Source organism: Nyctibius grandis, chromosome 3 (genome assembly GCF_013368605.1).
Source record: "Nyctibius grandis isolate bNycGra1 chromosome 3, bNycGra1.pri, whole genome shotgun sequence".
NCBI lineage: Eukaryota > Metazoa > Chordata > Aves > Nyctibiiformes > Nyctibiidae > Nyctibius > Nyctibius grandis.
In genome coordinates, this window is record NC_090660.1 from 7,003,969 (window position 1) to 7,028,934 (window position 24,966).

General features: G+C 41.3%; 1 protein-coding gene across 1 annotated transcript in view; it reads left to right on the forward strand.

Moving 5' to 3' along the window:
• The window catches only part of DCDC2 (doublecortin domain containing 2), a 72,195-nt gene extending 60,419 nt beyond the window's left edge, over positions 1–11,776 (forward strand). Inside the window, exons 11-12 of the mRNA XM_068396463.1 lie at positions 8,983–9,330; positions 10,576–11,776. Coding sequence (XP_068252564.1) covers positions 8,983–9,330; positions 10,576–10,683 — 456 coding nt within the window. The 3' untranslated portion in view covers positions 10,684–11,776. The remainder of the gene's footprint in view (positions 1–8,982; positions 9,331–10,575) is intronic.
• The last annotated feature ends 13,190 nt before the right edge of the window (positions 11,777–24,966 follow it).

Sequence of the window (24,966 nt, forward strand, 5' to 3'; positions counted from 1 at the left end):
CTTTACAGCTTTTTCTTATCTGAACTGCAGTTTCTGTTATTGCTAGGAATATGGAAAAGGACAGCCAGCCAGGGTTTGACTGTCTTGCATAATGCATAAATATTTACATGCCAGCTTTCACTGGAGTGCTGACACTTCTGACATGCTATCGTTTCCATCAGCCACGCAAATGAGGTGGTGAAGACAGAGCTTAGTCTTTTTTCTTTTTATGCACCTTCTCTGTCTTGCCATTTGAAGTACACAGTTGAACAAATGCCAGATTAGCCATTAACTAAACCTAGTGTAATACTGGCTAGACACCCGTTTATGTCCTATTCTGTAAAGTGCTGTCTGCCAGCTGAGAACACATTAAAAGGACAGGATTTGCTTTACTCCAGACTAGCTGACGGTTGTAATTGAACATCAAGGAGGAAAAATCAGTGTTTTGCCTAAAACCAAACTAGACCCTTCTGTTCTATATTCTGTACCAAGACTTCAGCTTCCAAGTACAAAATTGATAGTTTCTTTTTTTGACATGCAGACTTACTCCAGGTTGGTTGTTTTATATCACTGTGTCAACATCCATGGGAAATGGTGACAGACTATGGAATCGATTGTGCAAATAGCAGGGGAACAAGGTTGTTTTATTGTAGTTCTTGGTAGGGAGGGAGGAAAACAATACAAGTTTCTTACTTGAAATGGTAATGAAGTGTGTTACTGTGAGTTTGCTGATAATAATATAAATATATTCAATGTAACTCTTTTTTGAGATAGAAAATTTTCTAACTTGTAAAGCTTTCAGAACAAACTACTACTTTTTATTTAATTTTATATAAGTTGTGAAATACAAAAGCAGCAGTTGGTAGTAATAGTATTGAATTAGGGGCAATGGGTGCAAGCTGGAACACAGGACGTTCCGCATAAATATGAGGAAAAACTTCTTTACGGTGAGGGTGACCGAACACTGGAACAGGCTGCCCAGAGAGGTTGTGGAGTCTCCTTCTCTGGAGACATTCAAAACCCGCCTGGACGCATTCCTGTGTGATATGGTCTAGGCAATCCTGCTCTGGCAGGGGGATTGGACTAGATGATCTTTCGAGGTCCCTTCCAATCCCTAACATTCTGTGATTCTGTGATTCTGTGATTCTGTGAAATGACTCTGCAAGTTTGCATTGGTTTATCCGTCTCCATAAGCATGGTTGTTCTCCCACGTTGAGCCCTTGGGAGGTGGGGTAAGGATGAAAGTTATGAGATACAAAGTTGTCCAGTGCATGATACCTACAAGGAGTTCCGGCATGTTGCTGTGCCAGCCTACTTTGCCGTGGGATATATGATACTGGCTATTAAGATATGTGTGATGTAGAATGAATCTGTTTTTTTTTTTTTCCCCTCCAGATTCATCATCCCCATCTCCCTCTCTCTTTCTGTGTTTATTTGTAAAAATTACTGGATGATTAATTTGTCTAACAGGCACTCATCTGGGGTTTTATGTAGATGTTCACAGTCTTGGTTCTTTCACTAGCCATTTGCTTTCCATTATTACAGACATGTCCACTGATGAATGCAGTCCTGATGCCACTCATTATTCCCCATTTCCTGGGCTGTGATGTGATGTGAGGTTGTGTAGGTCCCCTAGGTGCTTTCTCTGTAGCTGGAGTGTAACATCAGTAGCAGAAAATTTGCACCTTTCATTTGCAGTTTTTATTATACAGTATACATTTTGCTTTAGAGACCCAAGATTCACCTCAATGAACAGAACAAAATGTTTATCTTACCTATTGCTGAAGGCAAAATGTTAAAGTTTGCATTGATTCAACATTAAAACAGGCTGGCTGCTCGAAGAGACATTTCCTTGATTAAAAAGGCTAGAACTTTTCATGAGGAAACATTTTGCACTACATCAGCAAGGATTTCAAAGTGCATTGGGAAAGAACATGCAGAACTTTTTGTGCTCAAATTTCGCTACAAATGATGCAGCTGTAATTTAAGCCTTCTGGATTTTGAGTGCTGACAAGCCAGCAGATAAGATTTTCCCCTGTGTGTTCCTCTTTCGGCTTCACTGATTTACGCTTAATTTTTTTACTGTTTGTCTGTGTGAGGCAGGGAATCTTATGCCGGTTGGTTCCTTGCAGCTCAGAATGAGAAGAGAGATCTTCCCTTGGTTTCTGCATTGGATGACTGTGATTTCTGAAGCTATAGCAGTAAGGTGTGTTCTTTTCTTTGAAGGCCTATGTGGCCAACTGTTGGAGGGCCTTCACTTCTTTGGAGTAAAGCCTACAAATGCAGCCCTGTTGTAAAACTAGTGTTGATATCACTTTGAAAAAGTTTCCTCTCTCTCTGTGCACCTGTCTTGAAAAAATCTAGCAATCCTAGAGCAAACAATTTCTCAAATTGCTTAACTTTTAAGGGCATTTTTTCATTCACTGTAGAAGAGTGTTCCTGGAAAAAAAATAATTTCTATATTTTTGCAACCTCAGTAGTGCTTGTTTTTAAATGCTTATCGATCTTCTCATTGTCTACGGGGATGCTCAACAGATCATACTGTATTGTAGGGTGTGAAGTTTAGGCAAATTTTAATGTACACATGGAAAATGTTATGGAAAAACTAGACATGATTGTCAGTGAAATAGATGGAGAAAAATATTGTTGACTTAGGTACATCTTAGTAAAGAAAACATCTGATCAGATGTTTTCTTCTCTGCCATGGCTGTCTGGTGATTAAGGAATTGTGCACGCCTCCAGTTACCACACAATGACACTGAGGAATGGAGTTTGAAAAGCTGTTTGTTCTACACTTCAAGTTTCCATTCATTCCAGTTAGACTTCTGGGTGCTATGATCTTAAGAAAAACTAGACACTGTGGACTCAGGTGCTGCATTTGTTGTAAAAAAACCAAAAATGCATTCAACTCATAAATAGCTTGGAGTTTAAATATTGTGGGGATAAAGACTTTTTTGCCTTCAGGAACAATACTGCACTTACTATGTGGGAAGTGTAAGACTGATGCACCCTTAACTATCCATTCGCTTGTTTTTAAGAGCCTGGGTTTTGTAAATGATGTGGAAGAGAAGAGGGCTGCTGTCACTTAGCAACCCTATCTGGTTCGGGAACAAAATGTTTTGCTGTTGGAATCTGTGCAGTGTGGCTACAAAGCATTCCTGACTGGGTAGGAGCAGGGGCAGCTCTGTTCTGGAGAACACCCCTGTTGGTGCAATCAAAGTTGAGTGTTCCTGATGCTGCATTTGTGAGATGTATTCATGCCGGTATTTGTGACCATTAAGATTTTTGTTGTCTACCTCATTGTCTGTCTGTTGTGACCATTAGCCAAGTAAACATTTCCAAATGGCTTCAACAAAGCAAAATTATGTTTTACATTAGTGGTACAAAATAATTTCCGCCTTAAATGATTTGTGATACTGCACTTTTCAATATTCTAGTATCAGTCATGTACAAACCTTCTGAGAGGTTACATTAGCATCCCTAGAGGAAAAGAAGCCAAATGCTTCAATGTCTGAAGATTTCCTGACTTATTGCTTTTGAATGATGATGGTATTTGGTATGTAGCCCTTAATGAATGATAGCATGATGAGTGTAATTAGAACACATCTTTCTTTTTTAAAGACTCTGGTTTTACTGAGATAAAAATACCATCAAGCAATCATACTTCTTGAATGTAAAATGAAATTCACGCTGTTCCTCATCAACCTGTTAGTAAGTCAGGAGGTTTCCAGAAGGCAAGCTGGGTCCATGTTTCCAGCATGAAGTTGAGAATGACTTCAGTTGTTCTATGTGCCTTTGGTCAAACATGCCTTTCTTTTGTCAGTGAGTCTTTTTATTGCTAGTCCATGACAAGCAAAGAATTGTGCTCACAGTCAGGAAGGAACGGTTTGAAGACTAGTTATTGTAACTACTGTACTTTCAACTGGGAAACTGCGAAAGCATCATCTTCACTTAAATGATGCAGCCAGCAATACAAGAAAGAAGGTTACTTCCTATGTTCTCACAACCATACAAAAGGCAAAATTACAAACCTTACTAATGAGTAGTTCTGACTGTAGGAGGAATGAGGATAATCCATCACAGTCACCAGAAAAGTCCTCTGTCTTAGAAGTCGCTTACTTCTCCATGAAAATTACCTCGAGGAATAAGAATGTAATCACCTCATGATTCCCCGGTCCTAGTTTTATTGCTACCAGGTTCAAGTTACGCTGCTGTTTTTTGTGATGTGGACACAGGACTATAGTAACACAGGAACACTTATTCTGTAGTTCGTTAAAGTATACATGTTTAGTTACCCTGGGCTACAACTGGCTGGGTGCTTTCAACATGAATTTTTGAAGTGGCCCTTGTTTTCTGTTGTGATCCTGGAATCTCTCATGTCAACATGTTGATAATATTGGTGCTCATGTAGTTGTGTTACAAAGTGGTGAGAGACCTCAGCCACTCAGGCCTGGAGATATAGCCGGTTCTCTGGATTTGAGAGGCCCTGAGATTTTACAGGAATCCCAAATGTAATATACTTGTATGAATTCCTGTGAGCCAACACACTGGCTGAAAGCCAAACTCTGACTTCTCGGGTGCAAAGAGGAGCAGCAGAGTCCCACATCTGTCTTGGCTATCCAGCCAATGCAATCCATATATTGGAAGCTCTTACTGTGGATATTCTGGTTATTTAGGAGATGACTGATGGAAAGGTAAAAAATAAGATGTGAACTGTCACTGCTTTTCCTTAAGTATGCAAGATCATTGCCGACTTCTAGAAATGAGTCTGATAATTTCTGCAAGGACGTATAGGTCTGAATCGGCATACCTGTTTCGCTTTCAGTACGCCCATCCTGATTTATCCTGACTGAGAGAACACAATTTGCAGTAATTTTGATGTATACATAATAGGCATTTTGTACAGTTGTAGGTGGAGTGATGGCTGGAGTGTATCGAATTCAATGAAAATGTTCCCATTGACTTTGAATTATACCCTGACCCAGCAAGCACTTTAATGTAGGCTTTAGCTCGCTATTTCAGGTTCACTGAAGTCACTGGAACTGTTCAAGAAGGTAAAGTTAAGCATGTACAGCATTTACAGGCTTTGGATCATAAAAAACTCTGGTTTTCTCCCTTTTTCTATTTTCCTCACTGTGTGTATATATGTATATAAAGATTCTCTTTCCCTAAATACGAAAAACCCAACTTTTGCTAAGTACATCTCTTTCTCAGTGAAGAAGTTGCACTTAAAATAGAAAATGCTAATTTATGCATAGCTAGTAGATCAATGAGACCTCAGTAGAAAGTATCTCACTTTTTATGTAAAGAGAAGTGTCTGATTTGGTGGGTGATTTTGCCCTTCAATTCCCTCCCTACAGTCCTGTCTTAGGTCTGCTGTGCATTCTGAAATGCATCGTCTGTGGTCATATTCACATTTCAAAGCCTACCTATGACTCTGCATGCAGTGGGAACCATACTGCATTTTAGATTACCTTGCAGAAGGTCTTTTTCTCTGTATCAATGTTGATTTTAACTTGTTTGAAATACCCATTCTAATGTAGTGCAGCTTGAAAGGAGATTAAATGAAGAACGCATTTTGCTTTTCAATTATTAGCTATAAACATGACTTTATTTTTGTCTATAGTACTGTAATAACTGTTGTAATACGCTCAGCTATCTTGAAATTTTCAGTTACTATAAAAACATTATACTTGCACTGGTGGGATTTGTTTTACTGATCTTGTTGTGTACTATTATCTTTCAGGCAATTGAGCTTGACTGGTCAAGTTAAATCAGTTGAAATTTGAATGTTATTTCATGCCAGTTCCATATGAGCTTCTAGTGAGTTTCTGCGTATGGTTCAATACACTGTGTTTATCTTCTATGTTACTCAGTTTTAACTCTTAAAAAATTTGCATCCACACCTATTTTAGACAGATAAGGTCTCATGAGTCCAGCTAGCGTAGCACCGTAGCAAGGTAATGCCCCTCAAATGTCCATTGTGCTTCTATGCCAAAGACTGCTTCCACAGCAATGAAACCAGTAAAAGCATATGCACTAGGATACATATGTTTACACCATGGTGTAAAGTCTACACACCTTCTTCTGCAGTCTGAAACGAGCCACCATACTAAAGCAGTTCAGGCAAGGGCAGATAGTCTCTTCCGATAGTACCCACTGTCAGGCAATAACAAAAAGCTGGAACTAATAATATCTTGGATGAATACAGCAGTTAACTGAGAAAGCTTGGCCTTACTTTTCTTTTCTTACCCTCTCTTCATTTGGTGTTTGTAATGTCATAGCAAGCAGGTGTCATTAAGCAATGACTTTTAGCTAGCAGTGCCTGGTGCATTTAATTTGTCCCACCCTCCCCTGTTTCTGATCAGAATCCAGAGCTGCTTATTTCCTTACCAGACTGAAAATAAATTAGTAGGTCACGTGTGTAAGACTGATAGGTAACTTCTGAGAATTTATGGATCATAGAATCATAAAATAGTTTTGGTTGGAAAAGACCTTTAAGGTCATCAAGTCCAACCGTTAACCGAGCACAGCCAAGTCCACCACTAAACCATGTCCCTAAGCACCACATCTACTCGTCTTTTAAATACCTCCAGGGATGGTGACTCCACCACTGCCCTGGGCAGCCTGTTCCAGTGCTTGACAACCCTTTTGGTGAAGAAATTTTTCCTGATACCCAATGTAAACCTCCCCTGGCACAACTTGAGGCTGTTTCCTCTCATCCTATCATTTGTTACTTGGGAGAAGAGACCAATATCTGCCTTGCTACACCCTCCTTTCAGGTAGTTGTAGAGAGCGATAAGGTCTCCCGTAAGCCTCCTTTTCTCCAGGCTAAACAACCCCCGTTCCTTCAGCCACTCCTCATAAGACTTGTTCTCCAGATGCTTCACCAGCTTCGTTGCCCTTCTTTGGACTCTTTCGAGCGCCTCAGTGTCTTTCTTGTAGTGAGGAGCCCAAAACGGAACACAGTATTCAAGGTGCGGCCTCACCAGTGCCAAGTCCGGGGGGACAATCAGTTCCCTAGTCCTGTGGGTCACACTATTTCTGATACAAGCCAGGATGCTGTTGGCCGCCTTGGCCACCTGGGCACACTGCTGGCTCATATTCAGCCGGTCATTGACCAACACCCCCAGGTCCTCTTCCACCAGGCAGCTTTCCAGCCACTCTTCCCCAAGCCTGTAGCATTGCATGGGTTTGTTGTGACCCAAGTGCAGGACCTGGCACTTGGCCTTGTTGAACCTCATACAGCTGGCCTCAACCCATCGATCCAGCCTGTCCAGATCCCCCTGCAGAGCCTTCCTACCCTCAATCAGATCAACATTCCCACCTAACTTGGTGTCGCCTGCAAACTTACTGAGGGTGCACCATACTAGTGAGCCTAGTTTTATCCCTTTCCCCCTTCAAACCTAGTTCAAAGCTCTTTCAATGAACCCTGCTAAGTCCTGTGCAAAGAGCCTTGCACAGGGTCTACATATTCTTTGCTATCTTTATGTGCTGGAGGTTAACAAAGTTGGCTCAAGTTTGCTTTGGATCGTGCCTTCTTTGAAGGTGTCTGTAAAGACTTGGCTTGTTTAATTTTTTAGTGGTAATAAGGCCAGCTTGATGTTACCAGATGAAAGTGACTCAGGAAGGCTTGAATAAAAAACACACAGAGACTACTGTACTTCAAAAATTACTTATGGAGCCATTATTTATCTGGTCTGGTAACCATGTAATATTTCTAGTAATTTGTCATTCTGTGGATTATTACAAAGCAATAACTTGTCCTTTTTGAAGCTATGTCAGTGTGGTATTGTGCACTGGCATAATAAAGTTGTCTTATGCTACTACTTGAATATCAAAGCAAAAGCAAGGTGTTTCATCAAGAGGCTTCAATCATTGGTATTGCTGAACTGGCTTTTACTCATATATTGAAGGTGATGAGAGAATTCTTTTGAAATGTTAGTATTAGTGAGGAAAAGAGGCTTTTAGAAGATATAACTTGTAGGTCTGTAGCAGATAGCTGCCTGCATAAAGGAGCTGCTAATGATAGTAAAGTTCCAAACACTTTTGATTAAGAGATAATCTATTGCTCTCACCTTGTTTGCTTTAGATTTAGAGTCTTATGAGGCTGTGTGGGAGGCAGACACTCTGTCACTCCTGTGGGATTTTTTTTCTCTTTATTTTCTTTCAAACCTTAGCACAAGTACAAAAGTCATCTTGGCAGTGGGGACATTGGTTCCCCAAATAGTCAGGTGAATCTTCAAAGCTGAAACTGGAAGACAAATGATGAAAACTAGATAGGATGTGCATCTGTCTTACAAGTTGTCATGAAGTGATGCTGCTAGCAGCTTTATCTATAGTGAGTTTCTGCTTGCTCTTCTTCAATACGAGACAAGATCCTGATCCTCCTGTTTGCTGGTTTGACTCTGTGTAGGAAAAATTACTTGCTAAATGTCAAACAAATCCTAACCCCTAAAGGAGTGTTTGGGAAGGGGAATGATATTATGGAAGTGAGGTCTTCCTCATCTCTCTTGCTACTTTTCTGTGGGTACAAAGAAGACGCTGCACAATAGGACCGATTGGCATGTCATGGCCTGGTCCATAGGTAAAATGCTTCTTGGGGAACGGTTTGTGGGCTAGTGATGTATGATATTTTATTGTGACAGGATTTTATAAACAAGTAAATGCTAGAACATCGGAGAACCTGGAATAGCTGAAACAATAGCTGTTGCTGTCTTAATTAAATCTAGCTCATTCCAGTTGTTTTGAGTATGGTCAAATGGATTAACCCAGTGTAATACATCTAAATCTCACTAACACTTTTTTTATGTAGAATGAGAGTGCGTTATAGAGTGTTAGTGCAGGAGCATCATTTTCTGTTCATGTAGACAAACCTCGAATTAGCATACTTGCTCCCTAGTAATGATGTAGTTGTGATTTTGATGTCTATCACATTTCAGAACTAAGTGGAGCATTCTGATTAAAAATGCCTCATAATGCTGCTGCTTTTCCTTTCACCAGAGGCCAGCAGAAACTGTAGATGAAGAAGAAAATGCAGAAGAGGAAAATGACAGGGGAGAGGAGGCATATAAAGGAAAGGAAGAATATCCAGAAGTGAATGGAGAGGAAAGTAGGGTGACTGTTAAAGAAAGAACTGAAGTGGAAGAAAACAAGAGGATATTAAATGGAAATTATGAAGACGAAGCAGAAGAAATAGAGCATGATGACCGTGCAGAGGAAGAGGAACTTATCAATTTAAATGGCAAGAAAAATGAAGAAAATGGTGAAGGAATGGAGCACTTGAACTACCAAGGTGATCTTCAGCCTGAAGAAGAAATAAAAGAGGAAGATTCTGACAGTCAGAACCAGGTGAGTGTTTGTCTTTCAATTTGTTATTGTTCCTCATTCACCTCAGCCCTAGGCTTCTCAGCTAGTCTCTAAGTAGCTCACTCCTGATAAGGTCCTGAGAGCATTTATGAAAACTTCAGTTTGTGGGAAAAGCTGTTTTCTGTCTGTATAGATTGGTTACATCAGTAATTACATTATATGCCCTCCAACTGAGAAAGCAGATGTTTCTTGCTATTTGATGAATCTGCATCTCCTGCTTTCCTGAGTATGCTGAATTTTGGAAAAAAATTTCATGCAATTCCCAGAAAAGCATAATCATTATATATTTCCACACTACATTGTCCTTTGGGACAGAGCAGAAGGGTGTGTTCATGAAACCGCAGTGCCTCATCATTTTTATGAGTTGACTTTCACAGAAGTTGCATTTCATAAAGCGCTGTTGCCATTGCTTTGTGGAAGTTTCATCTCCTTTTCTTAGAAATTAGAAAAGACAGTGGAGATGAACAAGATCCTCAGAACAAGGGGCTTTAGTTGGTTTAAAAGCAAATATCCCATTAATTTAGGAGACATGGTAACATGCTGTTGGGTTAGATGGAGGCATGTAGCCTGGAAAAATTAAGTGGACTACCCTGACTCACATGAACTGACCAGTGAACAGAATGTGGGAAATTAAGTGTTTTGTTTGATGGGTAGAATCGAGATCTGGGAAGAGTGGGATGCTTGAGCATCAGAAGCGGAACAACTTGCTGCATCTTCCCTGCCTGTAGGCTGCTGAAAACCAGACTCTTCCTCTGCTTCTTATGACACTGGGAGTGGTTTCTTGCACCTTGCAACTGGGCTTTCTTCTATTTCTGTATGACGCACAAGAACAGTTTTCAATTAAGAGAGCTGAGTAACGTGACATTTTCTTGGGCCCTAAATTCATTCTATGCTTGGTATATTGATTTTTTTGTTTGTTTTTATAAAAGCTGAAGTTATTTATGGAAGTGGAGAAAGTGAATGAGCGTTCACTTTAAATGGATATGTGGGTAACTGAATGTTTGATGAAAGAACTGGGGGGGAAACTCTTAATTTGAGTGCTTTCTCCTTTGGAATGTATATAAGTGTAAGGTAAATAAAAACGTTAATGTGATCACTCTTGGAAAACATATTTTTATGTTAAGAATACCTTGTGGAAATTTTAGTATGAAGTGCTAACACTGTATTGAAATGAAGTGAAATCTTTGTTACCTGATAAAGTTAACAGTATCTATCCTTTTTCTCTAGGTTGATTACCATCTTGAAAAAAAATCCACAAATCCAAGGGTGACAATCACCAGCCCACAGGAAAGTGAAAAGAATGACCAGAGCAATGACTATGCTGCAGTTGCATAGATAGACAAAATGTAACTAGCAGAAAATGAAAGATTATAATACTTTATATATAAAGCATGTTATTTTTTGATTGATAATTTATAATGGGAAGATAGGTTGAGTACCCACATATTGAGTCTTGAGATGATAATGCCATATGGAATGATATAAAAACCAAACATTAATAGCTACTAAAAGAATATCAAATTATTTTTACAAGGTGAGATTTTTCCAGTAGAAATAAGGAAGTAAATAAGGGGGGTAAATACAATAGTACTGTATAGTAGTATTAGAAATAAATAAACTATTCTGTGGTATAAAATGGTTAGCAGTAATATAATAACCACCAAAATTACACTGTTCCAGAAAAGGGAAAAAAAAATCACCCAAATTGGATGTCAAAATTTTGTTTCAGACTTGTTCAGAAAAGAGAAACAATTTTTGACTTTTAGTGAGGACATACATAGTTTTTTCTTTAAAATTCCACATGATATATATGATTTCCAGGCATAACAGTAAGATATAACTAGAATATGTTGCTCACTTAATGGACTTATGCCCACAAAAAATGGTGTACTATAATGAGATGTAAGTTGTAATGTTACTACACAGTAGATTTTCAATATATTAATTAGAATCGTTAGTTTTCACATTCATAAATAGCACTTATTTAGCACTATGAATGTATGTAGACAGCCTAGAATACTGCAGCTTGTTCCCATTTACAGCACAAAGTTTTGTTGATTGTCCTGCATCAACTCACTAAACAGTGAATTGTTATCATAGTGAAAAAAAAGTAAAGAGTATGTAGCAGATCAGTTTCAAAAGTTGTTTGGATGGATTTGTAATTCAATCGATGTGAAATTTAATTTATTGATGAAAAAAAATGAATAGGCCTGGATTCAGACTGAAATTGCCATGAAACCATTGTTATCAATGGAGCTATTTTAATACAAAACTTGTTAGGAAGAGCCTGCCAGTTTTCTGTAAAAGTCAGCAACAATTGCTGCATTTATCAATCCTTAATGTAGCCTTAATGGTTGGAAGTGTGTCATCATCTTTTTGAGCAAGCTGTCTCCTGATAGGCTGTGGCTTAATTGCGTTACTGAATAAGGCATTGATCCACAGTATTAGTTCTCTTAATGACACCAATCCTATTGCTCTTATTGTTTCTCTGTTAGTAATGGGAATAATTTTTAGTTCATAGAAATACAGCCCTGAGCATAATTCCATTAATTATACAAAAGAAATAGTGGATTTCCTTATCATTAATGCTGGTAAATTATTACTATGAGAAATTAAAAGTAATTGTTGTTGATTTCATGCAATTAAGACAAAAATTACATTTATGAACAAATTGAAGCACTGCTTGAGGAATGTGAAGAACCACCTGTCATGACTGAAACTCATACAAATATATTCACTTTTTCTAGTAACTATGAAATATATTTTTCCAAAGGAGTAGAAATATGTAGAGATCCTTCAGCACGTTTCTGAGTATTGGCAATGTACGTATAAACCCCATGATGTTAAAAACCACAGGAACAGGGTTAGAACGGTTTGCTCTGCGGCATCTCTGAATAGCCTATGATTCGTGTGTCCTTTTTTGAACTGTCTGACAAAGATCTGAGGGAATATTACATTTGTGATCAGTTCAAAATAAGCTCCTAATTTAGACAAGCTCTTAAGCAGGTATGTATGCTGCTTTTATTTGATACAGCAATTAAGCCTATGCTCAAATATCTTTGATTTCACTGGGATTTAAGAAGACATTTAAAGTTAAGCAGAAATAAAAAACAACCAACCTTCCCCCCTCCCAACAGTATGAATAAAATCACTGTATGTGTTAGTGAGGAAAAATGACACAGAAAAATCCTCTGTGTACCTTTATAGTTAATCCTGCACTGGAATAATATATGCAGTGGCATTAAAAGCCTTCAAACAATTCTTAACTAGGCAGAGAAGACAGCTCTGTCTCCTCAGGGAGCTTAGGGGAACTTACCCACTGAACCTTCTGTCAAAGCTGACCAAGGAAAATGGCTAATGCTGCATCTTTGCTCACTTAAAGCTGAATAACTCATATTGTTACCGGTAAGCATGGGCTTAAATGTGTTGCTGAATCACACCAGATGACAGTAATCTTGTATTGACATTGCTATGTACAGGCTCTTCACTAGAAGTTAACGGTGTACCAAATACAGGACCCTGCTTGCTGTTATCTTATTGCAGATTAAGACTTGAACAACCTCTGAGATGTTCTTCATCCTCAAAAGTTTGAAGTTAAATCAACACCCAAAAAATATCTGATGGAGATACTTAATTTGGAGAACATATGCCTCAAAATGTTGTATCTAGAAACAATATTTAGAAGAAACTGAGAGATTTGTATGGTGATACTTTTCTCCCTTTGGTTTCTATTTATAGCTTCTGTCCACCAACAGTTTCTGTCACTTCTTCCCTTTTCCCCAAATGTTTGGTGTCTTCTATGCCTAAAAGACTTACAGATATCAGTAAGAGTAATTTAAAAGCTTAAACTAAATTCTAGGTAAGTGTAATTACGATCATTTTCTTTCATGGGAACATGAAATTCCTGTGAGTGTTATTCAGCCTTTAAAATGTTTTCCCCTCTGTTTTCTTGTAAGAAAGACAAGATATATTTCTTCAGAGTAGCAAATCACACTTTTTGGAAGTAGAGATATAACCATTTTATCATTCACCTTACAACACTGACAATGTGAATTTTGTACCAGGTTCTTCTATATAGAGAAATTAGTTTACGCATAACAAATAATTCTGATGTTGAAGTAGAAATTAAACAAGAAGCACACAGATGGTCTTGCTGATAGATTTCGTGTCTGGATTTGCTGTGTGTGATGGCTTAACTCAGTTTTACATAAGAAATACATTATTTTGTTAAGCTTATATAATGTTATTTTATTAAGCTCATATGCAACAGTTCTGAGGGTTTTTTAAGACTTGTTTTCTTGTTTTGGGTTTATTTTTAAAAAGAATTTGCTATTAAAGAGAACTAGCATAGACATATTCCTGTGTTTTGTCTCATATTAAGGCCTGTTTGATGTTAAGTCTATCTTTGGGTGACTGACTTTATAAACCTGGTGATTTTGCAGCTGTTAGGCTTCTCCCAAAACTAGAACTTTAAAAAAAAATCAGATTCGGTAGTTTTCGTATTGGAACTGTGAAAGAAAATAGGCTGAAAGACAATTTAGCTGTTACATAGTTATAAATCTAAGCTATAAATCTAAGAAGAACAGCACAGTTAAACTGGCCACTGGTTTTTAGTGTCATCGTTCAGATTGGGACTGGATTATCAGCATGTATATACTGTTCAGCTGATGTTCAGCAAGTAACATGAGTTTCATCTGTTCACTGGCAATGCTTGAGGAAACTACCCAAACTTGTAGATGTCCCACCTGCTGAAACTCCTAATTTCAGCAAAGCAATAAAGCACATGCTTAAATACCATACGACTGCAGTTTTCGTTAAATTTTATCTAATGCTTCAGGGCTTTGACATATCAGAGCCAAAATAAAGTTAGTTTCCAGAAAGAAATGGGTGAAAATAAGGAAAATATAATCCCCGCTTAGTCACATCTAAAGTAAAGCGAAATAAACCCGTGTGCAGAAGCAGAAAAGATGTTTAAGTATTCTGATTACTTGAAAATAAGGGGGAGGGATTGTTGCTTGGGTATTTTGATTGATTATCCCAAAGGTACATTAAAATAATGATTAGATAATAAATGTAAGTACAAAAAGAAGTATCTCAAGGAAGGGTGTATTTATTAAGTAGTAGCAATCAGTGATTTAATGGGATGCAGTTTAAGGATGTATTGTTTTGGGTGGCTGATAGCCTTCAATCTAAGTTTTAATCAAAATAAGTGCTTTAGACATGGCAATAGACAGTGAAGCCATCTGCTATATTTAGATTATTGTGCATGTGCATATTTGTATGCATTAACTTACAAGGCATGTGTGTGAACACTAACAATGCATTTGCTGTGTGTTCACACATACTGCACACATGAATAATGTGCATATATAATAATCTAATCTCGTTATATTGTTAGTAGTGGAAAAAAATATTATTGATTGTAGGTGAAATTTGCTATAATTATACAAGAAAATATACCTAAATCTAGTAATAACTAATGTCATATAAAGGGTGACATATCTTCGTAAGTTATGTGTATCCTTTGGTGCTTTGCTGAGCCAAGTTCAGAATGCTAGAAGCCCTGAACTAAAATGCAAATAGCAGCGTAAACCTGACTGGGAGTTACGTGGGTCATAAGGAAGTGGAGAGGATTTGGAAAATTCAAGAAAGAAACTACAAGTCTTTACTACAACATGTAATACCAAAACTTTCAAAAGTCTTCAGTGCTAGCTACAGTGCAGGAAACATCTGATTTAAGCAAAGGGGTATTTTGAAACAGGAGGCAGACTTCCAACAACCTATGAGGTTACTAGGAATGCCTTTAAATGTTCATATTTTTCTTGCAGTCACCTACAGCTGTCATGATACTTAGCTCTAATATTTGTGATTTTATAAATGAATCCCTAATTCAATTATACTTTGCCTTGTCCTCAGTGGGACCGAAATTTAATTCAAAATACAGGTTTTATTAGTTGAGAGTTTCTACTCTAATCCTAAAAAGGTTTCAAAATCTCTTGTTTGGTATAAACTAGAAGGAATCTAATTCTCTATAAAATGATTCACAGTTCTGTATATCAAGAACATGTAGATTCATGACTATGGTTAATAGATTTTCAAAGGCACAGGCTTTAGGCATACTGTTTATACTGTGAACTCTCTGATTAGTGTCCATGCATTTCAATGTAAAAACCAATGTCAGATCTCTCTTCTGTAAAAATTGTTTGCCTGGACACTCACTTTCACATTCTGGAACCCACCCTTTGTGCTGGCACTGATACGCCTGTGCAGCAGGTGAAGTCAAGCTCCTAATCCAAGCTCCCGCTGTAGAATCATTTTTGAAGGCATTTACTTTTTCCATACTCCAAAATAAAACATGAAAAAGTTTTGTCCGAGGCTAAATTCCTCTCCTGAACACCCAAGTTACAGCCTCAACACTGGTGATTTCCAGGAGAGTGGTCCTGCCCTGTTCCAGGCTTCCAAGTGTGCAAGAAAGCACCAGCCAGGTCCTCAAACCACCGCACTTAACACATTTGGCCTCGGTGGTTACACTGGCTCTGGTCCTCTAGGCTCTCCAGGTCGTGAGTGGAGAAAAATTGCCCTCCAGAGAATGATGCAAAGTATCTGAGATCCTGGCTGAGTCACCTGTAATGGAAGAGGCAGCTTAAGAATTAGCCTAAAATTGGATGATGTGGAAGCATAATGTCCACTTGGAATACACTTCAAAATCCTTCCCCTTCCTCTCCTACTTTGAAGAAGCTGACTTTCACAGGAAGGAGAAACTTTGGCTGGTGCTTGCAAAAGGCAATAATAGCATGCAATAAAGCATAAATAGCATAATACCAACGCAATGTTGACCCTGTAATAACCCAGTGGTGTTGAATGAATGGTGGGTCGTGTCCAAAATGTCGTTCCCTCTTCAGCACAGTCTGATTTCCTCTTGTCTGTTCAGAGAGGAAGAAAAGGAATGCTAAGAGTTGCTCTGTAGCTGCCCTTGTCACAAAGTTGGGCACTTATTTTTTTTTAAGCAAGCATAAAATGAAGTATAGCTTGAGGAGGTGGTACGTAAATCAAAACCTGTACTGTAAAGTAGCAGGATGCTTTTGCTAACAAAAAGCACATATCTATAAAGAGAGGTGTGTGTTTTTTTCCCACTGTGCTACTTGTGGTTTGGAGTTTTCTTCTCCTTCAGCCTGTTTGTTGAGGAGCACTAGGCGTATGAGCCCCCCTAAGGGGTGTGGGGAAAAGTTAGAAAGGGACTGGGAGGTAATTGCATTGGGTCAGCTCAAATAAAGGGGAAGGTGCCAAAACACAGAGGAGGGCCCTAGCACCACCAGCCCAAACTTTTCTACAGTCAGTGGATCAGCCTTCAGGTCTCAGGGTGGTGGAGGCTGTAGTGGTAAGAGGAGCATCCTCTGGCAGGCTGCATGCTGAAAGGGAGGCAGAGTCAAAGTGGGCGTTACAGATCAAATTGGTGCTTACATTGTAAACTAATAATGAGAGTAAAATAAAATAATTTTTTCCCCTAAGTCTAAAACATGTCAAGCCTCACCATTTTGGAGTAAAATCACATTTTCCCCATAGTAGCAACTATGTTGGGACGTTGAAGAAAAGGTTTTATAAGAAGAGTCTAAGGAAAACTACATTTCTTAAGACTCACTGCATTGCTTTCAAATCTTTTTAGGGCCATCCCTTCTCTCTTCTTTCTCATACTATCTATATCAGAAACTGAAAAAAAACTTGTCAGCTTTCAAATATGAAAACATTTGAGTTTCCTCCTCCTTCAAAAACTGTTCAACTCCACAGAATGAAAAAACGTTGCTAGAAGCTCATACTCCAAATCCAATGCATTATCTGGTAGGATAGATCCTGTCCAGATCCAGAAAAACACTTAAGATTACACCATTCATTTTTAAGCAAGATTTTTTAGAAAAAAGAAGGTAATCTTTCTGAAATTAGTCATTAAGAAAACTTCCACCCCCTTTTCTCCTGTAGCTGAGCAAGACTTGCCCATGCTGTGAGTACACCCGCTGCACACTGGCAGCTGATCCAGCTGCTTCTTCCCAGGTGAAACTTGTGACATGGCAACTCTGGCTCTCAGGGATACGGGGGCAGAATTGGCTCTGGCAGTGTGGCCGGTACTGCTGGCTGCAGCCTGCCCTGCTTTTCTCCCTTCTCTTCCAGGGTAGAAGCAGCTTCCTTTGCCCTGCAGTCTTCAACTCTGCTGTAGCCATACCTCTTGTGGAGCTGTGCTGGCTGGCTGTGCCCCTTCTTACTCCTGGCCTTGGCTCACTTTCCCAACACAGGTGAATTGTGTGAGCGAGGCTCAGCCCCTCTGTTTCTCACAGCTGCAGCCAGGGAACCGTGGCTGCTTGGGAGGAGGTAAGCTGGTGGAAGTGTTTGGGACTTGTGCTTGGGAGGCTGGGAACAGTCAGCCCTGGGGGCAGGTGGAGGAAGCTTTTAGCTGAAGCAGCTTCTTGGAAGAATCAGTTGAATGTCACAGAAGTAAGGAGCTGGGAATTAAGAGACCACAAAATCAATGCTTGAGGTAGGAGGGAATAACTATTTTATTTGTGTGTATTTAGGGGATGGGCACCATCCCTTTGTGTTTGTGCTTACATAGGTGAGTGGATTCTCCTGCTCTTGAGGGAAGGAAATATCTTCAGACTTCAGTGATATGTAGATTTTTCTGCTTGTCTTAGTTGGGAGGGATTTCTGATTTGACTAGAGATTTGACTGATTTAAAGCCCTCTGCCTCAGTGATGAAGTGGTGGTGTCAGAGATGAGCAGTCATGCTGCTGCTGCACTTTGGATACCCAGCTCAGTATCCTCATGCAGAAGTTGCCCTTGTTTCCTCTACTGCCACAGGTCATGGTTTCATTACTGCCTACCGTCTCTGCATCCTTCTGTTTCTCTGCTGCATTTGCTTCTTCCAGCTTGATTGTGAGAAATGATATTTCTAAAAATAATGCCTATGCTCCAGGTTATTTCTCGGTTAGAGATTGTTGGTGCAAAGCTGGCATCCTCGGAGGAGCCTGAGCGTTACACCTTCCCCTGCTGTTCTTTATTGCTCACACTGCCCCAGAGTTAGCACCAAACAGGAACTAGCTTGGTAAGCCAAGAGCTAGGATTTGCATCCACTGTTTAAAAGTAGTTTCTCTCCGCAGAGAAAGAGGAGCGGATGAGGGCTATTTCTCCTTTTCATGCAACACAAGGCCTAATTCAAGATGACCAAAGAGGTCATTGTTTAAAGCATCCTGACTGTGTGGTTATAAGTGGCTTATCCCAGGACAAGGAAGGTAGCGTAGCTAAACCTATTGGGTGCTTCTGGCTGGAGTCCTTGCCCCCAAGCACATCTGGTGGGCGAGGGAAGGGGATCGCGGCATGCTGACTGACCAAGTGATGTTTGACACTTGCTTTCAGACAAATGCCTGCTTCTCTGGAAGCCTGTTCCTTCCACCAGGAAATGAAAAGGACTATGCTGGTGAAGGGTCTGGAGGGTCTGACCTATGAGGAGCGGCTGAGGGAGCTGGGGTTGTTTAGCCTGGAGAAGAGGAGGCTCAGAGGTGGCCTTATTGCAGTCTACAACTACCTGAAGGGAGGTTGTAGCGGAGTGGGAGTCGTCCTCTTCTCCCAGGCAACTAGCGATAGGACAAGAGGACACAGCCTCAAGCTTCGCCAAGGGAGGTTCAGGTTGGACATTAGGAAGAATTTCTTCTCAGAAAGGGTCATTAGACATTGGAACGGGCTGCCCAGGGAGGTGATGGAGTCACCATCTCTGGATGTGTTTAAGAAAAGACTGGACATGGCACTTAGTGCCATGGTCTAGTTGACATGGTGGTGTCAGGGCAATGGTTGGACTTGATGATCCCAGAGGTCTCTTCCAACCTGATTGATTCTGTGATATCACTTCCCTGTCAGGGCTCCTGTACCAAAAGGAGCAATGTACATGTCAGGCGCTCAGCAGCACATGTATCTGTGGGTATTCAGCTCCATCCACCCAAGGCTCATTTCCCTGGCATGTGGTGCTCCCAGCAGCTCTGCCCCCTTTACTGCTCACCCCTGCTTACAAGCAATGAGCCTGTGCTCATCCCCCTTACACGTGGGATGCAGATTGTAGTCTTTGACACCTCTGTGCTTTGCTGTGCACCTGCCTGAATGCAGGTGTGACACGTGCAGGAGACACAGCCAGCGGCCTCCTTGCAGAGCAGATCTGTATGCTTTAGGGTTCTTCTAAACCAACATCTGTGTGATCCACAGCTGTGTGTTTTGAAGGTGAGGACTCAGTGGCCTAGTCTACACTGCTCTTGGAGAGTGGTTTGGGAATTGCCTTCTGTATGCCTGCCTGCTGGTTGCCTGCAGACAGCCTGTATGGATAGACCTGGGAGCACACCAGACAGGGACCAGAGCCCTCTAAACGTGTGCCATGCATGCATCTGCAGAGGGAAAATGGTCTGGCTATTGGCTCTGGAGCTACTTTTGAGCTGAGACCTTCGGTTTATGCCATTGGTTCAGGCAACTGAACTTCTGCGTGATCTGGAGGACGGTTTCCTGTCAGACCTTGGGCTGAGCATGTGTCTGAAGAAGGAGCAGTTTGGTTCAGAGGGCAATGCTGGGGCACTCCTCAGAGGGCAGTCCCTGCTGCTGGAGGGATGGTGGTTGGGCAGGGGACCCAGAGAATGCTCCATGTCAGGGCAAAGACTGGAAGGCAGCTCATGTAGACATACAGTTAAACACAATACATGTTTAAACTAACAAACTCAACCTATCACTTTCCACAGTTACATGATTGCCTGGAGGTCGGTACAAGCTAGTTGCAGTCCATTCTTTTGTGATTTTGAGCTACAGAGGGGCTGGTTACATGTGCTGCAATCATCTCTCTTTAATGGGCGTTCACTCCGAAGGACGATGCTCCTGCCATAGCCCATGTTATAAATACTCCAAGAGATGGTGATGTCTTACCCCAGGGAAATCTGAGACCTTGGCTCTCAGGGCATTTCAAAGTTCACATGGCTCCTATGGTGGTTTTGGAAAAATGCTGGAGCTGCCCCTACCCTCAGAGATCAGCTACAGGACAGAGCTGAAAGGAGCTGGCAATGGCTCCTGTGGCTATACTGGATCTCAGCGACTGCCTCTGCTCTGCTTTGCGTTGATGGTGTGCCTTCCTCTGGGCCAGCTCAGACACCTCTGCTTTGCAAGGCGAGATGCAGATGAGCCCACTTGGTTGTGACCTTACAAAGCAGTGAGCCAACCAGCCTCTATGTGATGGATCCTGGGGGGACTCTCTGACAACCTGTGCTTCTTGGAGATAGTGGCAAAATGTTCAGCGGTCTTTGAAGTAAGTGGTTTCTTCTTGGCACAAACTTGCTCCAGTTTCAGGAGAAATCCCTTTGCAAGGGGTCAGGTGAGAGCTGAACCCAGTCTGAGGAAGAGCGATCAGAAGAGATTTCTTTATTATAGTATATTAAAGGGACAAATGTGTTCTCACACTGGGGACAATGCACTTGTTCAAGAATAAGGTCCTCATGCTTGTGTAGCCATCTGTGGTGAACAGAATACTGATGTTAAAAGTTGCCTTTTTTTTTTTTTTCCCAAATGTCTGCTTCAATGAAGATTTTAGCCACCATATTCATGTCGTTCTGGTCACAGGTTTTAGACTTGCAGTAAGTTTTTCTGTGCTTTCAATATTCACTGACTATCTCTGCTGATCTTAGTCGACAGATGACCAATATTGATGCTTGAAATGCTGCATTCTGCCAGATCTCCCCCAGGGATTCCTTCTTGCTCACCTCTCTCCCCCTTCATCTCCCTCCTGCCTGTGCTGCAGACCTGCCTCCCCTGTGCTGCTGTTTCAGGCAGGCATGTTTTGCACCCGTTCCAAGATGTGACTGGGGCAGGGGTCCCTCTTGCCTCACCCCCGCTGCTGTTCCGAAAAAAAGATGCAGAGGCTGAGGAAGGAAATGTCAGGGCATGAAGTTCCTGAAGGAGGCAGGGAGAGAAAGGGCAGCAGATGCTGAAGTCATTAGGTGAGCTGACACAGGGAAACAATGACTTTCCAGAAAGGCCTCTTGCGGCCAAACAAGCATCAGACTGGGGGGTGCCTTTAGCCAGGCAATGGCCTGAAGTCGTGAGTCTTGAGGCTGAAGTTGCTGGAGCAGCATATCTAGTATATCATCAAATTGACTGGCTTATTAGTGGCATTTAAAAATGATCTCCCATCTTTATTTGCAAAAACCCATGAATGGTAAATCATGGACGAAGTGGGCCTTCAAAAAACATCTGCAAATGATTAGACAAAACAATAAAAGAAATTACTTGATGCTGTCTCTTCTGTCTGCAGGGCTGCTAGAAGTATATGCCTGACCTACTGTTAATATGCAGAGATTACTTTCTTAACAGTCCCTCCGTAAATTATCTGACAGCAAAACTGAGCCTTGCCCTGCCTAATGTATATCACATGAACTAATGTAGGAAACGCACGCTGTGTGGTCTGCTGCACGTCCAGGTAAGAGCTGAAGAAAATAAGGGTGTGGATGGATTGTTTGCCCAGAGATCAGAAGGCTCCAGAAGGAGCACATGTGGTCTCTAAATATCAGAAACAGGAGGAGGCTACGTGGGTCTCCCCATTTGCGATGATGTTCCTCAGGGACAAACTGTGCCATGGGGATGACCTGGCAAAACCCAAACATTGCTTCTGTAAGTGGTGTGTGGGCATGAACCCCGAGCAGCCAGCACAGGGTAATGCTTTGTAGAGATGCTGCTTCTCTCAGCAGTGGAAGTGGTGGGATGAGGAGGGAGCGAGGCTGTGCCTCCAAAGCCTGCTTAGGGAGCATCGTATTGTCTCTCTACCCATGACGTGCAGTGAGCTGAGAGGGCAGCCTGCTGTGTAATGGCAGGATGACTGGTCAGTGCTGAATGAGCCAAAGTGCTAATTCCTTTATTTTATCAAAATTGTTGCTCTGCTGTTAGCCCTTTGATAGAAAGCTGCTGGCAAAGCACATCCAACTAAGGTTCTTGCAGTCTTTTGTTGTCTCACTTGGATTTCAAGTCCTTGGGGACTGAACAGCCTCCCTCATGCAGGTTCTGCTGCTGCTCTCCCCCTGCCAAACCTCTCTCTCTGCTGGCTGCTGGTCAGGACGCTGCAGCCTCCCCACTCTGCTGCTGCTGCTGCTCTTGTGAAGAGCTGTTTGCTTGCACTTGTACATGATGAAAAATCTCATACTTGGAAATGGCAGGCTGAGGCCGTAGCAGAAACAGAGAATTAAATCTGCTTACAGTCAGCTCAGGAAGAGGGAACTGCCTTTGCCTGTGATTTGCCATGTGCTGGGAACAAATGGAAGGTAAAGGGGTCAAGGCAGCCTGGAGGCGGGGAGGACAGAATAGATGCTAAAGAGAAGCCTTTTCTGCACAGTATGGTAGAAGAAGCAGACCTAACCTTCAGGGAGAGCATGTATTAACAAAAATGAAGTCAGTGATTACCACTCAGACTGAAAAATGTGATTTATTTACCACAATTGCAGAGAAAATGGTGTTGGGCTATGGTTGCATTGTAACTTTAAGCCAAATGAGGCTAGAAGAGGGGCAAGAAATAAGGTGAGCATGAAGAACCTGAAAGAAGCCTCTTGAGCGGGGGAGGTCTGAGGGTTGGAAAAAGAAGAGCTTGGCTGCTCAAACCATATTTTATTTGCACTAGGGAGTCCATTAATGTGCCTTTTGGGAAGGTGATGGTAGCCAGCACCAGGAAGGGAAGTCCCAGGCAGTCCTGGAGGGGAGCATGCGCTACAGTTTGATGGGGATGGGAAAAGGGAAAAAGATATATGGTAGGGAAATGACGTGTACGGGGACAGATTGCCCTCAGCCTCACTGGAGAGAGTTCCCAGAGAGCTTGGCTGCCCCTTACTGCTCTCCAGCTGGAGGTCGTATCACAGGCATTTTCCATGAGAACAGCAAAAAGCACATTTCCACTGCTCTTCTGCTGATGCTTCAGTTCCTGCACCAAAGGATGAAAGTGTTAAAACATTACAAGGAAATGGATCTTGACAATGTTTCTCGCATGTCTTAAACTTTCCAATATGTGGCTTCTTAATAGCAGCAGAGTAATTTTCTGCTCAGTATTTCTACAAAAGCCCTGTGTGGCGCTGATTCCCTGCTGTGAAGGATTGTGGCCTCTGGAGGTCTCAATTCTGGAAAAGCTCTAAGCAACCGAAACAAGGGTTTAATGAGGTGAAATGCGTGGCAACGTTAGCCACGGCAGTGTTACCAGCTTTACTGCTGCTGCTGCCATTTCCTATCCCAGCAAGCTTCAGTAAGATCCTCGAGGGGTTTTCGTTCTCCCGAACACCTGGGTAATGGCCTGCATGACTCATCCTCTCTCTTGCTGTCAAAGCATGTTCAGTTCCACAGGAGTGATGCGCAATGTCACCTGGTGCTTTTATTAGCTCTGTTCATTGCCTGTCAGGTCAGCTGTCCTCTGGACAAGAATTTAGCAACGCTTGCACGTGCGTATCTACACATGGGGTGTGTTTTAAGGAGAGCTGTATAACCATACAACTACTTTGGGTAAAGACGCCCAACCCGTGCTTTCTTTTCCAGATGGATTTTCAGTTGAACTTCCAGTACAGTGTTAACAAAAGGGAGGTGGAAAGAATGGATCCAGTAACAGCTACAGGAGCCCTCACTCTCATCTCCTTTGGTGAACTTCACTGTAAAACTTAAAATGTCACACTTCCTCCATGCACAATTTTTAATTAAAAATTCTCCATTGAAAAGGTCAGGACAGCTTGACTCTCTGCTGCCCACACACCGATAGCCCAACAGCAGTGAAAGCTAATGGCAGTAAACAAAATTCCTCCCAACCTGAAAAGAAAGTGCTGAGGACCTTCTCCACCTGGAATAACTAATGAACAGCAGCAGTGACAGCCTCTCCCTGTGTCCCAGTCCTGCCACGTGCCTTGTGAGGAATCGCTGCCCATCACCCCTGTTCTTGCTGGCTTGCTTTATAAATAATACACAGCTCCTCACCTTACCAGTCTTCTCATCTTTTCCTTTTTAGCACCATTTCATCTGCTTCTCCCCTGAGATCACAATCTCATTTTTAAGCATTTGGGTGCAATGTGCTTTTGCACTTCTAATATATGGGTGCCAGTGAATTGTCAGATGCACCAAAACCTACTTCATTTCATACTCTGTAATCACGTGCGTGTGATGAGCTCTTGCTTGTCCATCTTTTCGGTGCTGATGTCTGGACACTGCAATTGTGTTGCTAAGATAGATAGGCACTTTCTTTTCAGAAGAAAATTTTGCTTCCAATGCTGTTGTCAGCTACAACAATTATCGCAGCTTCAGCTGAAACTTCCAAACACGTTATGTTCTGGTTTATTTAAGCTGTGGAAGTATGAACCAAGTCACAGACCACAAAATGTTTTATCAGCAAGGGAAAGAGAACAGCTGTTATCATGTACCTGTCATTAGTGTGCTGGAATCTCTTTTTATTCAGCACCAAAGTGACTTCCTCACCTTTGAAAGCTGAAAACACAGACTGTATTAAGAGACTAGTGGGTTTCAACTGCTGATTTCTCCTTTCACACTGAAATATTAGATTTATAGAGAAACCTGTTTGACTAGAGACTTTTCACAAAA